The sequence below is a fragment of the Emys orbicularis genome, chromosome 7, assembly GCF_028017835.1.
Source record: "Emys orbicularis isolate rEmyOrb1 chromosome 7, rEmyOrb1.hap1, whole genome shotgun sequence".
Taxonomy (NCBI): domain Eukaryota; kingdom Metazoa; phylum Chordata; order Testudines; family Emydidae; genus Emys; species Emys orbicularis.
This window is the reverse complement of record NC_088689.1, coordinates 89,855,784-89,877,648: the sequence shown is the minus strand read 5'-3', so window position 1 is coordinate 89,877,648 and position 21,865 is coordinate 89,855,784. Positions and strand designations below refer to the sequence as shown.

Here is a 21,865-nt window from a genome sequence, read left to right as displayed (position 1 = left end):
GAATAACAGAATCTCAATCCTACACTCAGGAAAGACTACAAATGGGAGTCAGGGTAGATATGTGTACAATCTGGCCACAATGGCTGTGGAGTATTAGCTTTTACTTGTGGATTTTGAAGCCATTATATTTTCTTGCACGGGCTATACAGTACTATAGGTCCTGTCCACATTAAGAAAATCTGAACCAGGATAGTCACACTGATGCATATGCCTAATGTACATTGGTGCAAAGTGGAGTTTCCATTGAGTGGAGACAGTGCATATACCTTAGGGGCGTGGCACCACGCTAACTATATTAACATAGTTATACTGGTTCAAATTGCCTTAACATAGACAGGGCTGTGGTTTGGGAAACTAGGCCAAAAACAATGTTTCATGCAACCAGGAAGAGAGAAATAAATCGGCAAAATACTTCTGTCAACACAATGTTGTCAGACATTCCCTCGCACATTTTGGTAAAACACACATTTGCTTGTGTGAATGAAGACATACGAGCTGTGGTGTCTTCAAGTATGATAATCGCAGCCAGCTCATCTCTCTGTCACTGATCCAGCTGATGCAGTCTAACTCACCCAAACTGGGGCAGAGATCTCACACTCACTGTCTGGTAGAAACTGGGGCATGGATGAGGGTTAGCAGGCTGAGGCTCAAACCAGATAAGACTGAATTGATGCTAGTGGGTAGGGAAAGAAATCAGAAGATTTGGCATAAGCTGTATTTGCTCCACTTCTGGAAGATGTGTCTCCACTATAAATGATATAGGCATGCAAGCAATATGGGGTCTGGTTAGACTGCTAGCTGCTATGAGACCAAGAAGGAGTGACCAACATAGCTTATTTCCACTTATGTCTTGACCTGTAGGCTGCAAACATTTCTACAGCTAACCAAGCAATATTAAAGTACATGGAGCTGCACTTTAAATCAATTTGGAAACTTTAACATCCTCAGTATAATATATAAAACTGATTTTTCAAAATGATATCACATTCCATCACTTACTAACCTTCTTGCGAAGTTTTTGGATGCGATTAATCACTTCGCGAGCAACTCCTTCGTCAACCATTGACTGATCTGGGGTGACATCTAGGAGAACTAAAACCTGAAAGAATGTACAGCAGAGGCATTAGTAAAATACACCAGTTATTGCATTAACATGCACGGTTTCATTTTTATAAAGCTGTTTACTTAAGGTTGGTTATGGCGAGGAGACAGACTTAATAAGGTGTGTTCATGTTCAACAGATCAGCTCCACGTATGGATTCAAAGTCACAGCTTCTTTAGTGACAAAGATCAGCCTTTACTGCTGTTATTCCTGTTACAAATGAACAGTCAATACCGCTGGAGGAGAGTGAGCTATCCATTATACTATCCTGAGTACTGGCATTTCCATTGACATAGATGAGTGTCCGGTAAGAACTAGGTTAAGACGACAGCGCTCATTTTTTAGTTGTGTACTAAATATGATTTGAACTCACTCACTATGCCACAATTACTTCACTTAAATATTTAAATGCTTACTTTCTAGCAGGACCGGCTCCAGGGTTTTTGCCACCCCAAGCGGCAGGGGGAAAAAAAAAAAAAAAAAAGACGCGATCACAATTGCGATCGGCGGCACTCCGGCGGCAGCTCCACCACGCCGCTTTCTTCTTCAGTGGGAATTCGGCGGCAGGTGCTTCCCTCCGAGAGGGACCCGCCGCCGAATTGCCGCCGAACAGCCCGACGTGCCGCCCCTTCACCTTGGCCGCCCCAAGCACCTGCTTGCTGGGCTGGTGCCTGGAGCCGGCCCTGCTTTCTAGGGAAACACTTTGCTTAAAGCAGAGAAATAATTACTACAATTAATACCTGAGCATCAGAATGTGCCTCATACTGGGCAGATCCACCCATGACCTGATCGAAGGTGTACATGAGACGGAGATCCTCCTCATGTAATTCATGACCTTCCACAACAATGGTACCTATATAATTAATAAGACAATTATTTACACTAGCTTATTACAAAACAAAGCCTTTCTCTCTTAGTCATGTCAGTGAGCATCCTGCAGTTAACTCTTGAACTTCGTATACATTAATATCAAACTTCAAATACAAGAAATACATCACATTATGACATTTCTTTCAACAGGAAGACAGTTTCCTCATTGTGTTAATACAGGTAACTCTGATTATAAGCAACTAAACTGATAGAAATCCTGAGCTATGTTATTTGAAGTCCAGCACTGCTGTCCAACATTGTTAAGCAATTCTCAGGAACACTAAAACTACTCCAAATTTAGACTTTCCAAAGTAAAGTCACTACAAGCAGCAGAATTTAAGCTCAAGCACCACGATTGGTGCAGACCATTTGGAATCAATAGCTGTCTATTATTAACGCTGAATAAGAGTTAAACATACAAGACAGAGTAAAGATGTTTGGAAAAATCCCACCCACCGGAAACTATTAAACAAATATTTTTTAAAAAGTTTCAGCTAGATGTTTACTTCATAAATGAATTTAAGAGTCATGGAACAATCCAGTTCTTGTACTCCATACAAGAATCTATCAGTCTACTCTGTCCTACATAATAGTTTTCACCATAGTACATAGAAGCAATGTGTAAATTAAGCACATAAAGCCATTTGTTTCTACTCTAGACAAGCAGGTTCAAGGTATCAATTCGCAGCTTCCCTTTATTCACTTAGAAAGTTCACTAGTTTGCCTGGAATGTTAGCTGGGGGTTGGGCCTTTAAAATCTCTTGCATTTTGATCTAACAATGTATTTGTGTTTATTTTTTTACAAAAATATGTGTTAAACTGATTATTATAAATTTAAACTAAAAGCAATGGCTTGAGCCTGAGAGGCCTGAAATCATTTGGCTCTTCTTTGCAAGGTCCACATCATGACCATCAACTGCTGATCAATGCATACAGTCCCACTATGCACCTGTCTTTTGGAATTCTTCCAGCTGCTCACTCTTCAGCTCCTTGATGGCAGTCATAACAGCTTTAAAGGCCCCTTTCAGGCGCTTCCCAAGCACCATATGATCCGGTTCCGCTCTTAGACGGATTCCGTACTTATCTTTATCAGTAGACAATGTCACCTGACGTACGTTAAGTTCCTGTATAAATTTGCCAAAAGAAAATAAACATATAAGCAAAATAACCACTATCACAAAAATAATACTATACTTGGAAAAATACGGAAAAGGGGTGGGAGGAGGATTATAGCATGCACGCGAAGAGTTTTCTATCTAGATGTCCTTATAAATAAAAGGATTAATCTGCTACACCAGTGTGACAATGTATAAACAAAACAATGACATGTAGATTATTCTTTAGGCGCAGATCCCACTCCCATATTACAGCTGCAGTCCATTTGGCCTATTGGGTAAAGATTTCACTACAATCTAAAGTTGTGAAAGCTCTAACCTCAAATCAGACTAGCCTTCTCTGATGCTTTTCTACTATGTGAAGAGATAGGACTGAAGGATCTTTGTGTGTCCAATAAATTATATTGCCAGACATTGACTCAAAAGGATGCATAACATATTCAGGATTGTGTTAAGATGTTGGCTGCAGTTTATTTGTAGCCAACAAACTACTACAAGTTTTAGTTCTTCAGTGACCAAACATCAACCTGAGTACCTCATTTTGCCTTTTTCCTTTTCTGGTTTTCCTACATCCTCATTGTATGTGGATGCATTTTGAACAAGTTAAATTAATGGCCTGTGGTTCTGGAATTCTGCCAGTAAATTCTGATGCAGAACTACAGATGTTTTCCTCATCATTTAATTAAATTAAAAGTTGCCTCCGAACTTTTACCCTTGTTACATATTTTGGCCTGAAGCGATGCAGATTTTCAAGAACCATTGTAGACTTTTGTACTCTACATTCAACTCTATTGAAAACTAGAGATCACTACATGCACCACTTGTAATTTCTGTAGGTTTAAGGAATTTCCTTCTAAAGAGGAAAGCACTGTATCTAGATTTAGACTACACTAAAAGTGCTCTGAGTCTTATAGAAAGCCTGTGGTTATTCTGTCTACTTTGTAAAATTAAAGAAGAATGTCACACTTAAGACACACAATTTCGTATCTAAAATTGGAGCTTAAGGCAGAATCTTGCTCTATCTTCTTTCATTTTTTGTTTGTAACAGTGCTTTACAACTTCTGCCCCCAGCATACCATACATTAACTCTTTTACTGACATTGTTGGTTGTAAAATTCTATGCACTTACCAAGACCACCTATATTGAATTTGTTGAATAACCTACATGTTTTGCTTTTAGTACCTGACAGGTTAGCAGAGTTCACACAAGTTGCGATAGAATCACCTAATGCATTTAATAAGCAATCTATTTTGTATAAGATGTGGAAACTAGAAAAATACCACCCATGTCAGTATGAAAGGACCAACAGCTGAAATAGTTAGATTGGGGTTATGATGGCTAAATATTCTCTCTACACCACAGACTCATCTCTAAGAAAGTCCTGTTGAATAGAACAGCTCAGAAGAATACTCATTTAACATACTGTCCCATTTAACAAACTTGCTTAGGAAAGAAAATTGAACTGGAATTAAATGTTTCAGAGGTAATTAAGTTTTAACTCTGTGCTGTTAGACACAAACCCATATGGAAAGTGACAAATGACAGACATAACAAATAAGACACAGCTTAAGTTTATACAACATCTCTGCATGAGTTTTAACAAGGTAAATCCAAAAACTAGCCATACTAGCCAATCAATATTCAAGAATCATCAGATTAAAAACTAGTTTTCTGCATATAGTGTTAGTGATAATACTAGTAGAATTATTTAAGCAAAGTTGCCTGTGCAATCAAGTAGCAGGATAGAATAGGTTTAATTGTGTATTAGTCTCAACATATTGTTTTGATTAGAAAAAACAGTTGGTTTATTTGACTTTGCCACTAGGACATCCTTAATTTTCTCAATATAAAATTAAGTCATTATACTGTGTGCATGAACGTGTAATTATATCTGTACAATTACACACAAAGATATCTATACACCGTGTAACGTTACAATGTGCATCTGTACTACAATTATTTTAAATACTTGCATCTCAATACTTTAACAATCTACAGTACACAAAGTAAAGCCACAAAGCAAAAGCTCTAGTTTTCAAAAATGTGTTAAAGTAAATTTAAGTAACTTACACCAAAATAAATAAATACATATTAAATTAACTAAAGTATTTAATTTACCAGGAAAATAGTATATCATGAATGCCATTAACCTTTCCCATTGCATTTGTTTAAAAATTCTCTCAGCACTCTAATTTGGCCCCATCCTTTATTAGAGATATTAGGAGATCGATATGTATTTTAAGTAATTTTATTTACATTATCTTGTACTGAATACTTAGACTCAGCATTTCTCTCCAGAATCCAATAGTGAGCATGGCATAGGTCCTTTCATCCTGGATTAATCATGACCTTCATTTATATTTTTAATCAATGCAATAATAAAAAATAATTTCAAGAAGGTATTTGATTAATAAAGTGACTAAAAATAATGTATGTAATATAATTCTTGTCCTCCTAAATGTTTATTCCTTCACGACATTTAAAAAGTTAGATTTTCTCCTGAAAAGCCAACTTTTAAAAATAGCACTTGCTGCGTCAAAACCTTTATTTTTCATTGTTGGGGCAGAACCTGCAGTTTTCATACACCCAAAAAATTTCATGAAATGAAATCAAATGGTTCTTGAAGTGAAGCATCAGTCTGTCTGAAACAAGAGATTTCAGCAGCATGATCTGACACAGAAGAAAATGGCTATGGACTTTGCAGACATCCTTATTGGATAGTATCCATCCATAATGGACTTTATTTTCAGTCTTGCCTTTTAAATTTATGGATTAGTGGCTGTGTGCTGTCATTTCAGGTGGCAGCTCTGCGGACATCTTACAATAACAGAATTACAGCTAGAGCTAGCAGAACACGAACATATTTTTTTGAAAGGGTGGACGTCTGCTGCTGGAGTATTTATAAAGCATTTTATTTCTTCCTCCATGTAGCAAAAACTGTAAATGCTCCTATAGAAACTGAGTGTTTTTTTAAATTCTGATAACTATTTATGTAATTTTTGTTTTGTTAAGCATATTTAATCTGATAAATTCTGCATCAGGGATTAACCAATAGGATTTCCTCACATAATATAACTGACACCCTATCTAACACCAATTAGATTACCTCTGTGACAAACTTGCACACAACTCCAAGGCCTGATGAAATTCATCCTAGGCTATTTAAGGAACTAGCTGAAGCAATCTCAGAACTGTTAGCAATTATCTTCGAGAACTCGAGGAGGACATAAGAATGGCCAGACTGGGTCAGACCAAAGGTCCATCTAGCCCAGTATCCTGTCATCTGACAGTGGCCAATGCCAGGTGCTTCAGAGGGAATGAACAGAACAGGTAATCATCAAGTGATCCATCCCTTCGTCCATTCCCAGCTAGAAAGAAAAAAATTAATGCACAACCACAAAATGGGGAATAACTGGCAAGGTGGTGGTAGTGCTGAAAAGGATCTGGGGGTTATAGAAGATCACAAATTGAATGTGAGTCAATAATGTGATGAGCTGCAACAAAGGTTAATATAATTCTAGGATCTATTAGGAGGAACGTTGTATGTAAGACAGGGGGTGGTAATCATCCCATTCTACTTGGCAATAGTGGGGCCTCAGCTGCAATATTGTATCCAATTCTGGGCACTCCACTTCAAGAAACGTGGATAAACTGGAGAGTCCAGAGGACAGCAACAAAAATGACAGAAGTTTTAGAAAACCTGAACTATGAGGAAAAGTTAAAAAAATTGGACAAGTTTAGTCCTGAGAAAAGAAGACTGAGTGGGGACCTAATAACAGTCTTCAAATATGTTAAGGGTCATTATAAAGAGGACAGTGATCAATTGTTCTCCTTGTCGTTTGGAGGTAGAACAAACAGTAATGGGCTTAATCTTCAGGAAGGGAGATTTAGATTAAAAATTAGGAAAATCTTTCTAACTGTAAGGGTAGTTAAGTTCTGAAATAAGCTTCCAAGGGAGTTTGTGGAATCCCCATCATTGAGGTTTCTAAGAACAGGTTGGACAAACACCTGTCAGGGATGGTATAGGTTTACTTGGTTCTACCCCAGGGCAGGAGGCTGGATTTGAGGACTTTTAAGTCCTTCCAGACCTACACTTCTATGATACTATGGGTATGTCTACACTACGAGAGTAGTTCGATTTTACTTAAATCGAATATGTGGAATCGATATTACAAAGTCGAACGTGTGTGTCCACACTAAGGACAGTAATTCGACTTTGTGAGTCCACACTAAGGGGGCAAGCGTCGACATTGGAAGCGGTGCACTGTGGGCAGCTATCCCACAGTTCCCGCAGTCCCCGCTGCCCATTGGAATTCTGGGTCGAGCCCCCAATGCCTTCTGGGGGAAAAAATGTGTCGAGGGTGGTTTTGGGTAACTGTCGTCATCCAACCGTCACCACCGCCCTCCCTCCCTGAAAGCGCCGGCGGGAAATCAGTTCGCGCACTTTTCTGGTCAGTGACAGCCCGAACGCCACAGCACTGCGAGCATGGAGCCCGCTGCGACCATCGCTGCAGTTATGGCCGTTGTCAACACCTCGCACCTTATCATCCACCTTTCCCAGAGGCAGATGCTGAGAAATCGGGCGAGGAGGCTACGGCAGCGCGGTGAGGACCTGAAGTCTGAGAGTGGCACAGACCTGTCACAAAGCACGGGACCCTGCGCCGAGGACATCATGGTGGCAATGGGTCATGTTGATGTTGTGAAACGGTGATTCTGGGCACGGGAAACAAGCACGGACTGGTGGGACCGCATAGTGCTGCAGGTCTGGGATAAATCACAGTGGATGCGAAACTTTCGCATGCGTAAGGGAACTTTCCTTGAACTTTGTGAGTTGCTGTCCCCTGCGCTGAAGCGCAAGGACACCCGGATGCGAGCAGCCCTGACTGTCCAGAAGCGAGTGGCCATAGCCCTCTGGAAGCTTGCAACGCCGGACAGCTACCGGTCAGTCGCGAACCACTTTGGCGTGGGCAAATCTACCGTGGGGGTTGTTGTGATGCAAGTAGCCAATGCAATCGTTGAGCTACTGCTCTCAAAGGTAGTGACCCTGGGAAACGTGCAGGTCATCATAGATGGCTTCGCCGCGATGGGATTCCCAAACTGCGGTGGGGCTATAGATGGAACTCACATCCCTATCCTGGGACCGGACCACCAGGCCAGCCAGTACATTAACCGAAAGGGCTACTTTTCAATGGGGCTGCAAGCACTGGTGGACCATAGGGGACGTTTTACAAACATCAACGTCGGATGGCCGGGCAAGGTTCATGACGCTCGTGTTTTCAGGAACTCAGGTCTGTTTAGATGGCTGCAGGAAGGTATTTACTTCCCGGACCACAAAATAACTCTTGGGGATGTGGAGATGCCTATAGTAATCCTCGGGGACCCAGCCTACCCGCTAATGCCCTGGCTCATGAAGCCCTATACAGGCGCCCTGGACACTGAAAAAGAACTCTTCAACTACCGGCTGAGCAAGTGCAGAATGGTGGTGGAGTGTGCTTTTGGACGTCTGAAGGGGAGATGGAGAAGCTTACTGACTCGCTCTGATCTCAGCGAAACCAATATCCCCATTGTTATTGCGGCTTGCTGTGTGCTCCACAATCTGTGTGAGAGCAAGGGGGAGACCTTTATGGCGGGGTGGGAGGTTGAGGCAAATAGCCTGGCTGCTGATTACGCCCAGCCAGACAGCCGGGCGATTAGAAGAGCCCAGCGGGACGCGCTGTGCATCCGGGAGGCTTTGAAAGCTAGGTTCCTGAGTGAGCAGGGTAACCTGTGACTATTAAGTTTGTTTACAGAGAAGCTGAACCTGCCCCCGTTTCTTTACCCAGTAAACGTTCACTATCCTCTCCAGTTACATACCCCGTTCACCCCGTTCACCCCCCTTCCAACACACGTTTAAAAATAAAATCACTTGAAATTTATTAATGAACACCGTTTTCTTTATTACTGTTTTCGCGGGAAAGTGTTGAACCTGGGACGCAGACTGTTGTGGGGAGCGGGTGTAGTGTAGTGATGCAAAGGACGCTTCTAAACTCCAGGAATGACAGGCTCCGCACTGGTGGACTGGTTGTTTCAACGGAGCCTGCCACCCCTCCTGTTCGGGACTCTGTGTGTGGGGGCTATGTGACTTTGTGGCAGGGGGAGGACGGTTACAGATCCCCTGCTGCGTGGCTCTGTGATCCAGGATAAGGACCGCTGCAGTCTATCTCTAACCGCCCTCCCCCCCCCCCCACAAAGTCACATAGCAGCCCCCCCCCCCCCCACACACACACACAGAGAACATGAAAACCACCTCCCAGACTGAGCAGGGTAACTAGTGAATGCAATGTGTGTGTGCCCTGCTGCTGAACCTGCCCCTGCGTCTGTACCCTGGTAAAGGTGACTGTCCTGTCCAATTACCAACCCCCTTCCCCCCCTTCAAACAGACTCTCCTCTAAAAGAACATGATGGAAACAGTAATTAACAGAAACGTATTTTTTATTAGCAACTACACATGAAACTGGGGGATGAAACTGGAACGGGGGCTTGGGTGAGGCGGGAAGGAAAGGACTTATCAAATTTTGGGGAATGAGAGCCTTCTGGTACTTGAGCAGTCTGCAGGGGTGGAGTGAGAGTTTTCACGGACTCTGCCGCCCCTCCTTCTTGGGACTTTGGGTGAGGGGGGTATGGGACTTTGTGGCGGGGGAGGGCGGTTAGAGATAGACTGCAGCGGGGCTCTGTCCTCCTGCCTCCGGTCCTGCAGAACATCCACAAGGCGCCCGAGCGTGTCCGTTTGCTCCCTCATTAGTCCAAGCAGCGTTTGAGTCGCCTGCTGGTCTTCCTGCCGCCACCTCTCCTCCCGTTCCATGTGTGATCGGTGCATTTGGGACAAGTTCTCCCTCCACTGGGTCTGCTGGGCTGCCTGGGCTCGGGAGCAGCCCATAAGTTCCGAGAACATGTCCTCCCGTGTCCTCTTCTTCCTACGCCTAATCTGCGCTAGCCTCTGGGACTGTGATGCCAGGGTATTTCGGGAGACAGTCGCAGCTGTGGGATAGGAAAAAGGGAGTGAATTCCTCAGAAAGATAAATTTTTGGTTGAACAAAGAACATAGTCTTTCTCTGTGAACAAGACCATGCACAGCACCTATCACATGCGCACTCAGGACAAGGTCGAATTTTCGGCCTTCGCATTCAGTGCCTGGGGTCTTGCAGTGCAGATCAGACAAGCGGGACAGGACAGCGGAATTTGGGTAACAGGCTGACATGGTAAGCCGTAGACTTGTGGCTGCTTAAAACTTTAATAATAGCACTGGCCTCCTTTCACGTTCAAAGCAATGCCAGTCCCTGCTGCCAGCAATCCGGCAAGCATGAACTCTGCCCCTGTCCCACCCCCTCGCGGCTGTCCCAGGGAAAGATCCCTGTATGCTGCTCCTCTCCCGCCTCCACCGCGTGGCTGTAAACCGCCGGTTACAGTTGTGTAAAGGAACAGGCAAGCAGTCCCAATACTAACATTCCCCTACCTAATTCAAAGCAGGTCACCATGAGCGACATCACTCTGATGAGGATTTCAGAGACGGAGAAAGAACAGATGCTTCGGGAAAGCCTGCAAAGACCAGGGCCGTATGCCGCCATGCTCTGCAAGGCTATGATCCCCGAGTACTTGCTTGTCTCCTGGCGCGGAAACGTCTCCTACCACGGAGGACCCAATAAGGCCGCTCTCCCCAGGAACCTGATGCAAAGGCTTTCCAACTACCTCCAGGAGAGCTTGGTGGAGATGTCCCAGGAGGATTTCTGCTCTATCCCCGGACATATAGACCGGATTTTACTGTAGCTGCACTGGCAGGGACTAAACAGTAGAGCGCCTAGGGCAAAACAATCATGCTAAACCGGACACTGTTAGATTTTTTTTCAGTAGTTGCACTGCCAAGGATTGAAAGTTAAGCGCCTAGGGCAAACTAATCATGAAAAACCCATTGTTAATATTGTTAATATTCCTGTTCTGTTAAAAATAAATGTTTACATGTTTAAAACACTTACTGACTGATCCTTCCCCTGATTCTGTGTCCGGGTTAACGCCTGGGGACGGTTGGTAGGGGATCTCTGTAAGGTGATGAAGAGATCCTGGCTGTCGGGGAAATCAGCGTTGTAAGCGCTGTCGATTGCCTCGTCCTCCTCATCTCCTTCCTCATCTTCCCCGTCCGCTAACATCTCCGAGGAACAGGCCGTCGACAATATCCCATCCTCAGAGTCCACGGTCAGTGGTGGGGTAGTGGTGGCGGCCGCACCTAGGATGGAATGCAGTGCCTCGTAGAAACGGGATGTCTGGGGCTGGGATCCGGAGCGTCCGTTTGCCTCTTTGGTCTTCTGGTGGCCTTGTCTCAGCTCCTTGATTTTCACGCGGCACTGCGTTGCATCCCGGCTGTATCCTCTCTCTGCCATGGCTTTAGAGATCTTCTCGTAGATCTTTGCATTCCGTCTTTTCAATCGCAGCTCGGAAAGCACGGACTCATCGCCCCACACAGCGATGAGATCCAATACTTCCCGATCAGTCCATGCTGGGGCCCCTCTTTCTATTCTGAGATTGCATGGCCATCTCTGCTGGAGAGCTCTGCATCGTTGCCAGTGCTGCTGAGCTCGCCACGATGTCCAAACAGGAAATGAGATTCAAACTGCCCAGACAGGAAAAGGAATTCAAATTTTCCCGGGGCTTTTCCTGTGTGGCTGGTCAGAGCATCCGAGCTCGGACTGCTGTCCAGAGCGTCAACAGAGTGGTGCACTGTGGGATAGCTCCTGAAGCTATTACCGTCGATTTCCATCCACACCTAGCCTAATTCGACATGGCCATGTCGAATTTAGCGCTACTCCCCTCGTTGGGGAGGAGTACAGAAGTCGAATTTAAGAGACCTCTATGTCGAACTAAATAGCTTCGTGGTGTGGACGGGTGCAGAGTTAATTCGATGTAACGGTGCTAAATTCGACATAAACTCCTAGTGTAGACCAGGCCTTGCAGTAAGTTGTGTACTGATTAAATGTGGACTGAATTCTCCCAATAACTAAAGTAAGATGAGTATTCAGCATATTACATTGGAAGAAAAAAAAATTTAAGACCATAATATCCAAATCAGTTTTAGCTAGCCAACTCCTTTGCCAATCTAATGCTCCATCATGCACTATGCTGTGGCATCACAATTAATATGGAACCATGGGAGATCCTGGATATGGCCCATATTGAATAGATTATGTTCCATTTTAATATGTAGGGTGAAGAGTTGCACATTTCTTTTTTGGAGTATAAAGCTATAAAAAACTTTGATACATAGAACCCAACATTCCTGCTCACACAGTATGTTGGGCTATCTGATGGATTTCAAAAGTGTGTAAAACCTCGTTAGGACACTGATCCTTCACTGAAAGGGGTTTGCAACAAGTCCCTCAAACCAGTGCTGGAAATGGCTTAATTGCTAGTGCTGACAAGATAAACCCATTTTTGGCACTGTTACTAAAAGCTTTCTTAAGACTTGTTTCTCTTGTGAGCTTGATTTTGGTCCTTTGTGCACTAGCACTTAAACCATTTTTGGCAAGGGATCGATTGCCTAGTCTAACAGCCCTACCATTAGTCTTAAGTTTCATTTGTTTAAAATAATTGCTTAATTTTCATAATAAAGAATCAAAGATTGCAGTTCACAAAGCAAGTCAATTTAAAACAGAGCTCTCCGAAGAAAGTTGTTCTGATAAATGAGGTTTTACAAAAATTGACATCTCCTGCACTTCTCAATTTCTTTTGTCAGGAGTTGTACTAAAAGCTTACACTGTAAGTGACATCACAGAGGTAAATCACAAGAGAAATCCCACTTTATCAAAGTTACCAAAAATCATTTCTGGCATTAATGCTAAAGAATAAAAAATAAAAGTCACAAATACTCTGATTACATTATCAAGTTTGATGAACAACAAAGCTGAGAAGTATAATCAAATTGGAGCAAATTGGCTGAGTTCACATGGATATCTCTAGGTCTGTGCTCTCCTTTCCAGTAACTAACTTGAAAACTTTCTATAAGTAGCAAAACAAATATTGGGTTTTGGTATCAACCTGAAAGACTAAGATTTACACAGCACAACTCTAACCCAGGGGCAAATTAATACACCCTAAGAAATGTCTTATTGAGTGTGTTGCCAGGTGTTTTTAAGAAAAAAGATGTCTCTTATTTTTGTCATAGGTGCGGAACTTTAATTAATCCTTAACACCATTTATTACAAACTTTCCTATGTTTAATTTGAGAGGTCAACCCAGCCTTACCTTTATACAACTGTCTGTGTTCCCAAAAACCAATGTAAGTTAATGCTACATTATACAAATGTAAATAAACCAATACTTTTAGAGCTTTACAACAACCCTCATAACTCCCTTGTGCCTTGAGTATTACTCCTAGGTTTACAGATGAAGAAAGGCAGATGAGGCAGAGAGCCTAAATGACTTGCTGAAGACAAGAGGGTCAGTGCTAACAAAACCAGCATTAGAACTCAGGAGTTGCTGGCTCCCAGCCCAATACTCATACCACTGGACCACACAATCTCCAACTGCCAAGAATTGGAGAGAAGATATTATCAAAGACTGGGTGGCTATTCAACACATACTACCACTCCAAGAGCCAGAATGGGAGGCTGTCTTTGTATGGCCGTGAAGGACATAGAAGATTCCTAGTTAAGATACTTTATCAGCTCTCTGGAGTCTAGTTTGGTATCAGTCAGTGCCTGATGGCACTCTCAGTACACCTAACCAGACTGTGCAATGCTACGCGGAAGAATTTATATTTTCACATTTAAAGAGACCAGTCAAAATTGGCCTAGAGTGTACCAAACCAAGCACTGGTAGAAGTGTTTCTATTTTATCACTAAACAAAATTCTAATGAGAGCACTTTTTATAAACAAACGTTTATTGCAGTGCTTGTAGCCCAAACTTGGCAGAATTCTGCTAGTGGATATGAACCTGAAAGTGAAATTGATTAGTCCATTTATATTGCCTAATCGAAGAGAAACAAGTATTAAACAGCAAAGAAAAAATAAATTCGTTTTTAAAATCTTTTCCAATCTTGAACTATCTCCCTTGTTATTTGGTAAAAACAAAAAGATTTTTTCAAGTACATTTTTATCTGTTTCTTTAGTGAATATTACCAAGATGATGCACAAAATGAAGTTATATTACAACAAAACAATCAAGTTCATGCAAAGAATGACTGGATGAAGGAACTACTACATTCAATGTTTATGTGCAGTTACCGTTCCCTATGGAGGATTTAATCACATGCTCAATGAAGATCCTATGCAATTTTTGTGCTTTAATTTGGATATTTTATAACACTAATCAGATTTTCACCATTGCACACATTTTCCTATAGACTTCACGTGACAATCCACCTAAATCATCAAGCGAAACAATTCAACTGTATATTGCTTAATTAATTCTAAACACCTGGCACTCTCCATGTCATCCTTTTACCAAGGTAGATAACATGAGTATAGAGTTCAAAGTACCCCTAAAACTAGCCACTCCGGCTGAAAAACAGTCTTCCTTACCAAATGTTACCTTCCTGCCCTTCTACCCACACACTTGATTTTTCTACTGCAGGATATCTTTGAAGTGAAAGAATACACACTTTAAAATGAGCTGTTTGTAATAGCATTTAATTGAATTCAAGAGGCAATGAATAACAGCTCCACAACCAGCATTTAAAGATAAAAAGAAATAAGTTTGTTTCCCCACCCCAACTTCTTGAATTTGGTACAGAGATTAAAAGCTTCAAGAACATCTTGAAACTACTAATTTTTAGATGACTGGCTGAAAGCAGGATGCCCAGACAATTTGACAGTTAACTTAAATATGTCAAATACCAAAAAGGTTAATTTATTTTGAATGGCAGGGTTTTTATCCTAGTAAAGTATTAAAGGAGGGCAGAGTGCATTTTCTCTAATGGATCCACATGAAAGAGAAAGTACTACAAAGGCATATCACAGGGGATGCTCAAGATAATTGCAAGAAATTATATAGACCATAAAATCTTACCTATTTGACATTTTATTTTCTATAGAACTTTGGAAAAACAGGTTAAGCTTTGAGAGCTTTTGGAACATACTCAATTGTTTTCTGCTCTTACTTTTCACAGAACTTTCCATCTAAGCAAGCTATGGATCTGTATACTTCCTTAACCCTTCAGCATATACTCTAGTCATTGCATTTTCATATCCTTGAATTATTTATTGATAAATAATGATTACCCCTACACTTTCACCTCCAAGATTTGGCTATAATATACTTTGGCAATCCTGAGTGATTTAGCATGCCTCATTTTCATTCAAACTTCATTTCTGCCCCACAATGATCATGAAAAAGTATATTTCTAAAGTTCTCTGAATGACTTGTATATTACCAAAGTCATGCTGTGTGGTCAGACACTTTCAGAGATGAAGTGTTTCTCATAAATGTAGTCTGTAGATTTAGGGTCATAATCCACCCTTTGCACACAGCTCCCATTTATATGACTCACAAATATGGAATGTGGCCCAAAAGAGCAGTATATGTAACTTAACTGAATTTCAGTAAGTGAGGTATTAACCTAGCCAATAGCTATGATATAGAAGAGCTTCTTTCAAACTGACTTGCACAGTAAAACTCCATTAATCTCCTCTGTTGATTATGTTCTTACCTCAAGTATATACTTCTCCAAAGACCTGATGTTTTCCAGGGCCTCTGGGTCCTGATGGATAACCACTACTTCTTTCAGTGGATACTGCAACAAAAATCAATACTGAGAGAAGAAATAAAGGGCTACAGAAAGTATTATTTTGGTCATTTTAAACTAAATTCTTTCTGTTTAATTCTGCTTGCTAGCACAGATTTAGTCACTTACTCCCCCCTTCTCCGAAAGTTACAGAGCTGCTATATGTTCATGGAATATTGATGTAAGAGATATTAAGAGCTTCTAACCTTTACTGGAATGGTTTTTCTGTCTCGGATTACCCGGCCAAGCTCAATAACAGATTGCATCCAGGAAACGGCATTTTCAATTTTTTTGTCAATCAGATCCTCCCTAGATTAGGAAGAAACAATTTAATGTTTTCATCTCTTTAGATTTATTTAAGTGAACCTTTAACCCATCGTCACATCTGTCAAAAATTTCCCATAGCAGATTTGGTCATATCCATTTACTGGTAATGCTAAGAAGCAATTTTGTGTGGGGGTTTCTTTTTTTTTTTTTTTTTTAAGAATTATTCTTATTAGCTGTCATTAATAGCTTTCACATGACTGACTGATGTGAAATAGTTATCGAGACTATTATTTTACAAGTATCCAATGAAGAGCAGGATTTACATTTATTATATAATGGAATATCCAACAATATATAACAAATGAAAGAGTTACATTGCTATTGAAATAGCCACACACAGTGAACTGGTGGGATCTCCATAATTCTTTATCTTGAAAGTGTGGGTTATAAAAGGATGATGGGCCACGTGCATTTTCCCAGAATTCAGACCGGTATTTTCCAGGAAGCTTATGTATTTCAAACCTTTTGCTTTTCTCTGTGGCTTGATAACAAGCTCCCCCCACACCTCTCTGTTTCCAGACAGCTTGTTTTTCAGGTTAAGCACAGAGTCAAAGCTTGTTTCAAATGTAAAAGCAATCACCAGTTCTATGAGTGATGCCAGTTCTTGTTCTTTGTTGACTGTTTGAATGTATCTGTAATTCAGGCAGCTCCTTCAAAACTACATACATTTTCAAGCAAAGCACAGAGTCATTACTATTTTGGTATTGATTTGTGTCAGAAAAGCTGTGAACAAAGGAAAAGTATACTATGGATGTGAAGTTGCTAATTATATCATTTTAAGTGGAAACATTCTTGGTGTAAAACAGAGTGGTCTGGAAGGTTTACCAGAAGGGAGAAGAATCCGTGGAGCAAGATTTAAGACTTGTCATGCCCTAATCTGTGGTACCAGAAAGTTTTGGATTAAAGTTATTGACTATTTCTAAGTTTCTGTGCTTCTTCAAGCAAATTTCCCAGGGAAGGACTTAAAAAAAAAAAAAAGTTTAAATTTGTACTTTATTGCAATATAAAGTTTTCTTTTTTTCATTCATAAATGTTCATAGTAAGAAATATTTCCACTAAGACTTTAAAGTGTTATTGTGAAACTGCATTGTGAGAATATTTTTCATAAATTTATGATTTATTATAAAACTCAATGAAGTATTACAAAAACAATGTTTCTGATTTTACCTGTTACTTTGGACAGAGAAGAATCTAGTTAGCATACAGCATAAATAAGGCCTTCATTTTCAGTTATTACTTTGTTTGAAAATTTCCTGGGAATTTATCAATATTTATTACAAACATTTTAGAATAGGTGAAAATTGGTGCAAAAAAACTAAGTGAGCAGTTTTCTGGGTAAATATTGGGAGAGGTTAGGACAGAAAAAAAAAGCAACAAATAGAGAAAAGTAAGAGTACTAAAAGTAAAAGCAGTTTAATGGTGTGGTTTATTTCATGAACTACACATTAACAGTACATACATATGTGCACATGCATGTGTGTTGTTCATTCCACAACTCTGCCTTACTTGAGCAGACAGCCTCATATTTACAATTTAGACTAATTTATTATTAAAATAAACATATCTACTTCATGTAATGTCCTGGATTTTCTTATCATCGTCAGTATTTTCATGTATTGCAGGGTCCAAAATTCAGGTAGGAAAAAAAACAATAAAAAACCAAATAGTAGCTTTTATAAAACCCAGGAATTTTTGTTTAAAAAAAAAAAAAAAAATCAGTAAAAACTGAAAACAAAGGGCCTGAAACAGAAATCATTGCTAAAAAAATCCCAATATTTCAGGGTCAAAGTTTACAGATCTATTGTTTATTTGACTGTAATTGAAGTACAGATCTATTAGAGCAACTCAAATTCAACTGTTTCTGTAAAAAGTATTAACTTATTGGATTTCCAGGGTATATAAAAGTCTGCAACAAGCAATGTATCAGGAGACTGTGCATTTAAACGTAGAACAGGAAATAAGAGCCACAGTTGGAGCTCAGAATTCTGGGAGTCAAGGCAGGGCAAAAGGGTTGGATTAACCTCTTGCATCTTGATGGCCGTCTTGAAGGTTGTCAGAATTTCCCTAAATCACTAATCTGAATAGCACTTAAAGGGAAAATGAAATCACATTTTTGTGGACTCCCAAGAACTCAGAGCTATTACCATTAGTTGTATATATCAATATATTGCTTAAGTGTCACAGAACCAATTCATTCTCTTACACACATGCAGTTTTAAAAGCCGGATACAAATTTATGTCCAACCCTGAAAATGACACAGTCAGCTTAATCTGACAACCATGATATTTGCCATATAGCTTTTTTTGTATAAACCTATCATACTGCTGTGAAAGTACACACCACACAGCAGTCTACAACTGCCACAAAAAAAGATGATGTCTTTGTTGCTATTTGTGCTACTGCCCTTGGAAAAGCTAGCTCATTACAGATTAACTATCACAATCAAAGCTTAATTTAAACATAACACTAAGACAAAAAAGGCACCAACAAAGAAAAATGACTGCCTGATTTTTAGCCACTATAAAACCGCAAGTGTAATTTAGTTTTAAAATCACATCTATCTTTGATTTGATTAGTAGAAGGGAACAGGAATGCACATGGGACCCAATAAGTTACACAAATTAAGTTGCCATGAATAACTGAATTTCCTTCTATTTGTCCATATACACCACCAGTTCAAGGGTATTCCTAATGACAACTTATCAGTTTCACATTCTGTGTCATAGAAAATACACTTCTAGAATACATAAAATCAGCAGCATTGCTAAATGAATCTCAGTAGATTTCTTGTAACAATACTTTCCAATTAGTGTATACTGTATAGTGTACACTGTATAGCCATCAGAAGGAACACAACTGGTAGCTCTCTTGCTTGGTCAGAGACACCAAAAGGCACAATATGCATAAAAAGAAAAACCTAGGTATGATTTAAACTCTGGGTGGCCCAAGCTGACATCTGAGGTCCCAAATATGTTCCTGTGTCGTTCTTGCTGGGTTGTGAGGCTGAGCTGCAGTACAACAGGAAAGAACCTTTTTTCTTCTCATTTCTGAGAAGTCCCCAGTACCACCTTGGATCCGCAGGAACCAAGGACCCCATGGATTTGCAAATGACATGAGCTTACTTTAGAACAGGGGCCGCCATGGTTGTAACGGCTCACCTTCATGGTGCTAGGGGGAAGACAGTTTCAGAGAAAAATCTCTCCATAGCCTTCAAAAGCTGTAGACTCCTCATATATGGTCAGACTGATGAGGCAGACTGATGTGACCAACGTGGATCCAAGAAAACCCTTTTTGGGACCCCTCACTTACAGGACACTGATCACACCAAAATCCAAGCAGATTCAGTGACAGGATCCTTATCTTTCTTACCATGTATCCTTTTGTAAAGAGGAGCTTTCCTTGGCTCCATCTGAAGAACACAGACCCTTAGCCAGTGGAAATCATTTTCACAGTTCCTTACGGAGCCCATTCAAGGCAACAACCTCTTTCAGCCTGAGATTTAACACCAGACTGGTACTGAGGAAGGCTTATGGCCAGACATATTCAGACTTGAAAAGGTTCTGGCACAGAGTTTTACCATCCTTTGGGGGTCTTTTTGGAGAAGGCAGGCACTGCAGCCTCCAATTAAGCATCCATCTTGAAAGAGACACTTCATGCCTATGAGAAATGGGGAACATTATAGCTCTGTGACCCCTCTTCTCTTGCCCCAGCAAGCTGTATACCCCTACTGGTTCTCAGCATGCAGAAAAACCCAAGTCTGTAACCAGCTTCTTTGCTGAAGGGGAGAGATTGGATCTAGAAAGAGTGCTAACTCTGCACCTTTCCTCCCAATACTGCCACAGCACCTTATCAATACTGCCCCAGCCAGTCCTGTCAAGGTAACACACCTCAGCAATGGCAAGTGTGTTAAAGACTAAAAGGAAACACTCCCCTAAAGCAAAGTGGTATACAGGAGTAAAATAGTTTCATAAACACTTCAATTACATATTTTGCCTGCCTAAGGAAAACAGAAGTGTTTAAAAAAATAAGCACGACTGCAAGATCATTTTCTGGTTGCAAAAGGCATCCTTTGTATCAAAAAATGTGTTCCTTGCATGCTTGTAAATGCCCAAGACTGGTATTTTTGCTTTGTTTAAATATGTGAATAAGGTATGAAGAACTTCTCTCTGTAACTACAGGAAAGAGAACCCTGCCCACTATCGCCAATAGAGACTGTTTCTTACCTCACTTGAGGAAGCATGAGATAGTGAATGCTATCACTGTTCTTCTCCTGAACTGAGGCCGGATCAATAAGGGTCTTCAGATTCTGGTACATCATTTCAGTGATAAAGGGAGTATAAGGTGCCTGCAATATTTTATATATTATTATTCATGAATGCACTCTCTTACTGAATTGTATCTTCTATATTTTCAACCAATTATCTTCATCATCATCAAAACACAAGTTTTTGTGTGTGTTCCTTTTTTCTTATTAATCATGAATCCTTATGTTACAGGATTATACTGTCCAACAGACAGCTCTGCAAAAATGGAATATTTACTTTGCGTTTTAACACTACAAAGTATAACACTAATTCAAGGAATAGGCCATGATGAACAAATTAAATTGATGCCAGCTGTTCAACTTCCATTTGCATTTAACCCATTATTATTCAAATCTCTTTATAATCTCAGTTGATGTCTGCCTTTAAATAATTAGAGTTGAGTGTAAAACCCTTACCATGAGTCTGCACATTGCATACAGAACACCGAATAAGGTTTCCAAGGCCATAATGCAGTCCTCATTCCCATTTTCACCCTATTCAAAGTATCCATGGAGAAAGGAAAAGGATTAGAAAAACATCTATACTTTTAAAATCATGAACTACATTCTCACACTGTAATACATGATTTTACTCCTTCACCCAATAAATGCTAGCTTTCCAAGATCCACAATTACAGTTCAATCCTACCCAACAAAACAAAAATTATGGGCTACTGTGTATTTTTACTTGCCCTATGAAGAAACAAAGGGGCAAGAACATAAATGAAGTAAAAAGGGAAAAATCACATTTATTTGCAATTTCAGCTATTCAGCTGAAAGCTACCCAGTTTTATATAACACACAAAGATTCTATAAGGATTTTATTAGCTTAATTAATCTATTTAAACTACATTGGGCTCTATCTACAGTAAAGTTAGCAACAGAAATAGCACCTACCTTTAATCTTCTGCGATTCATTCTGACGTACCAGTTGGTCAGTACATCAACAAACTTAACTAGTCGAGGAACTACAGTGTATAGTCTGTAGGCTAGGAAGAAAAATAATTTCTTACTGTACAAAACACTTGCCTTCTGCATCAAATTCTTCACTTAAAGAGTCACACAGTAATATAAAGCCTTGACAATTTAATACTCATGACTTTATAGAAGCAAATACTTTCATAAGATTAAAAAAATGGATTAGGCACACTAGTATTACTAGAATCTGAACTTAAACTATATCATAAAATTAAAATTACAAACATAATCAATTCTCATGCTTAAGCATGTCACCAGCTGAAGGTCAGAAATAAATTGTCACCCATAGTCTAGTACTGCACAGAGGTGCATTATGGCCATTTTATGCCTTAATCTGAAGCATACTGAAAGAGAATAATGGACAAGATGGGCCATTGATCTATTATGCAAAAAGAACAGGAGCACTTGTGGCACCTTAG

The 21,865-nt window shown here is 40.3% G+C and overlaps 1 protein-coding gene across 1 annotated transcript in view; it reads right to left on the bottom strand.

Annotated features, from left to right (window-relative positions):
• Positions 1-21,865, bottom strand: part of IARS1 (isoleucyl-tRNA synthetase 1) — a 213,352-nt gene that overhangs the window by 41,440 nt on the left and 150,047 nt on the right. The window contains exons 22-29 of the mRNA XM_065408763.1: positions 21,366-21,457; positions 20,886-20,963; positions 20,389-20,510; positions 16,044-16,146; positions 15,763-15,846; positions 2,922-3,096; positions 1,843-1,955; positions 1,004-1,099 (exon numbers count right to left, since the gene is read on the bottom strand). Coding sequence (XP_065264835.1) covers positions 1,004-1,099; positions 1,843-1,955; positions 2,922-3,096; positions 15,763-15,846; positions 16,044-16,146; positions 20,389-20,510; positions 20,886-20,963; positions 21,366-21,457 — 863 coding nt within the window. The remainder of the gene's footprint in view (positions 1-1,003; positions 1,100-1,842; positions 1,956-2,921; positions 3,097-15,762; positions 15,847-16,043; positions 16,147-20,388; positions 20,511-20,885; positions 20,964-21,365; positions 21,458-21,865) is intronic.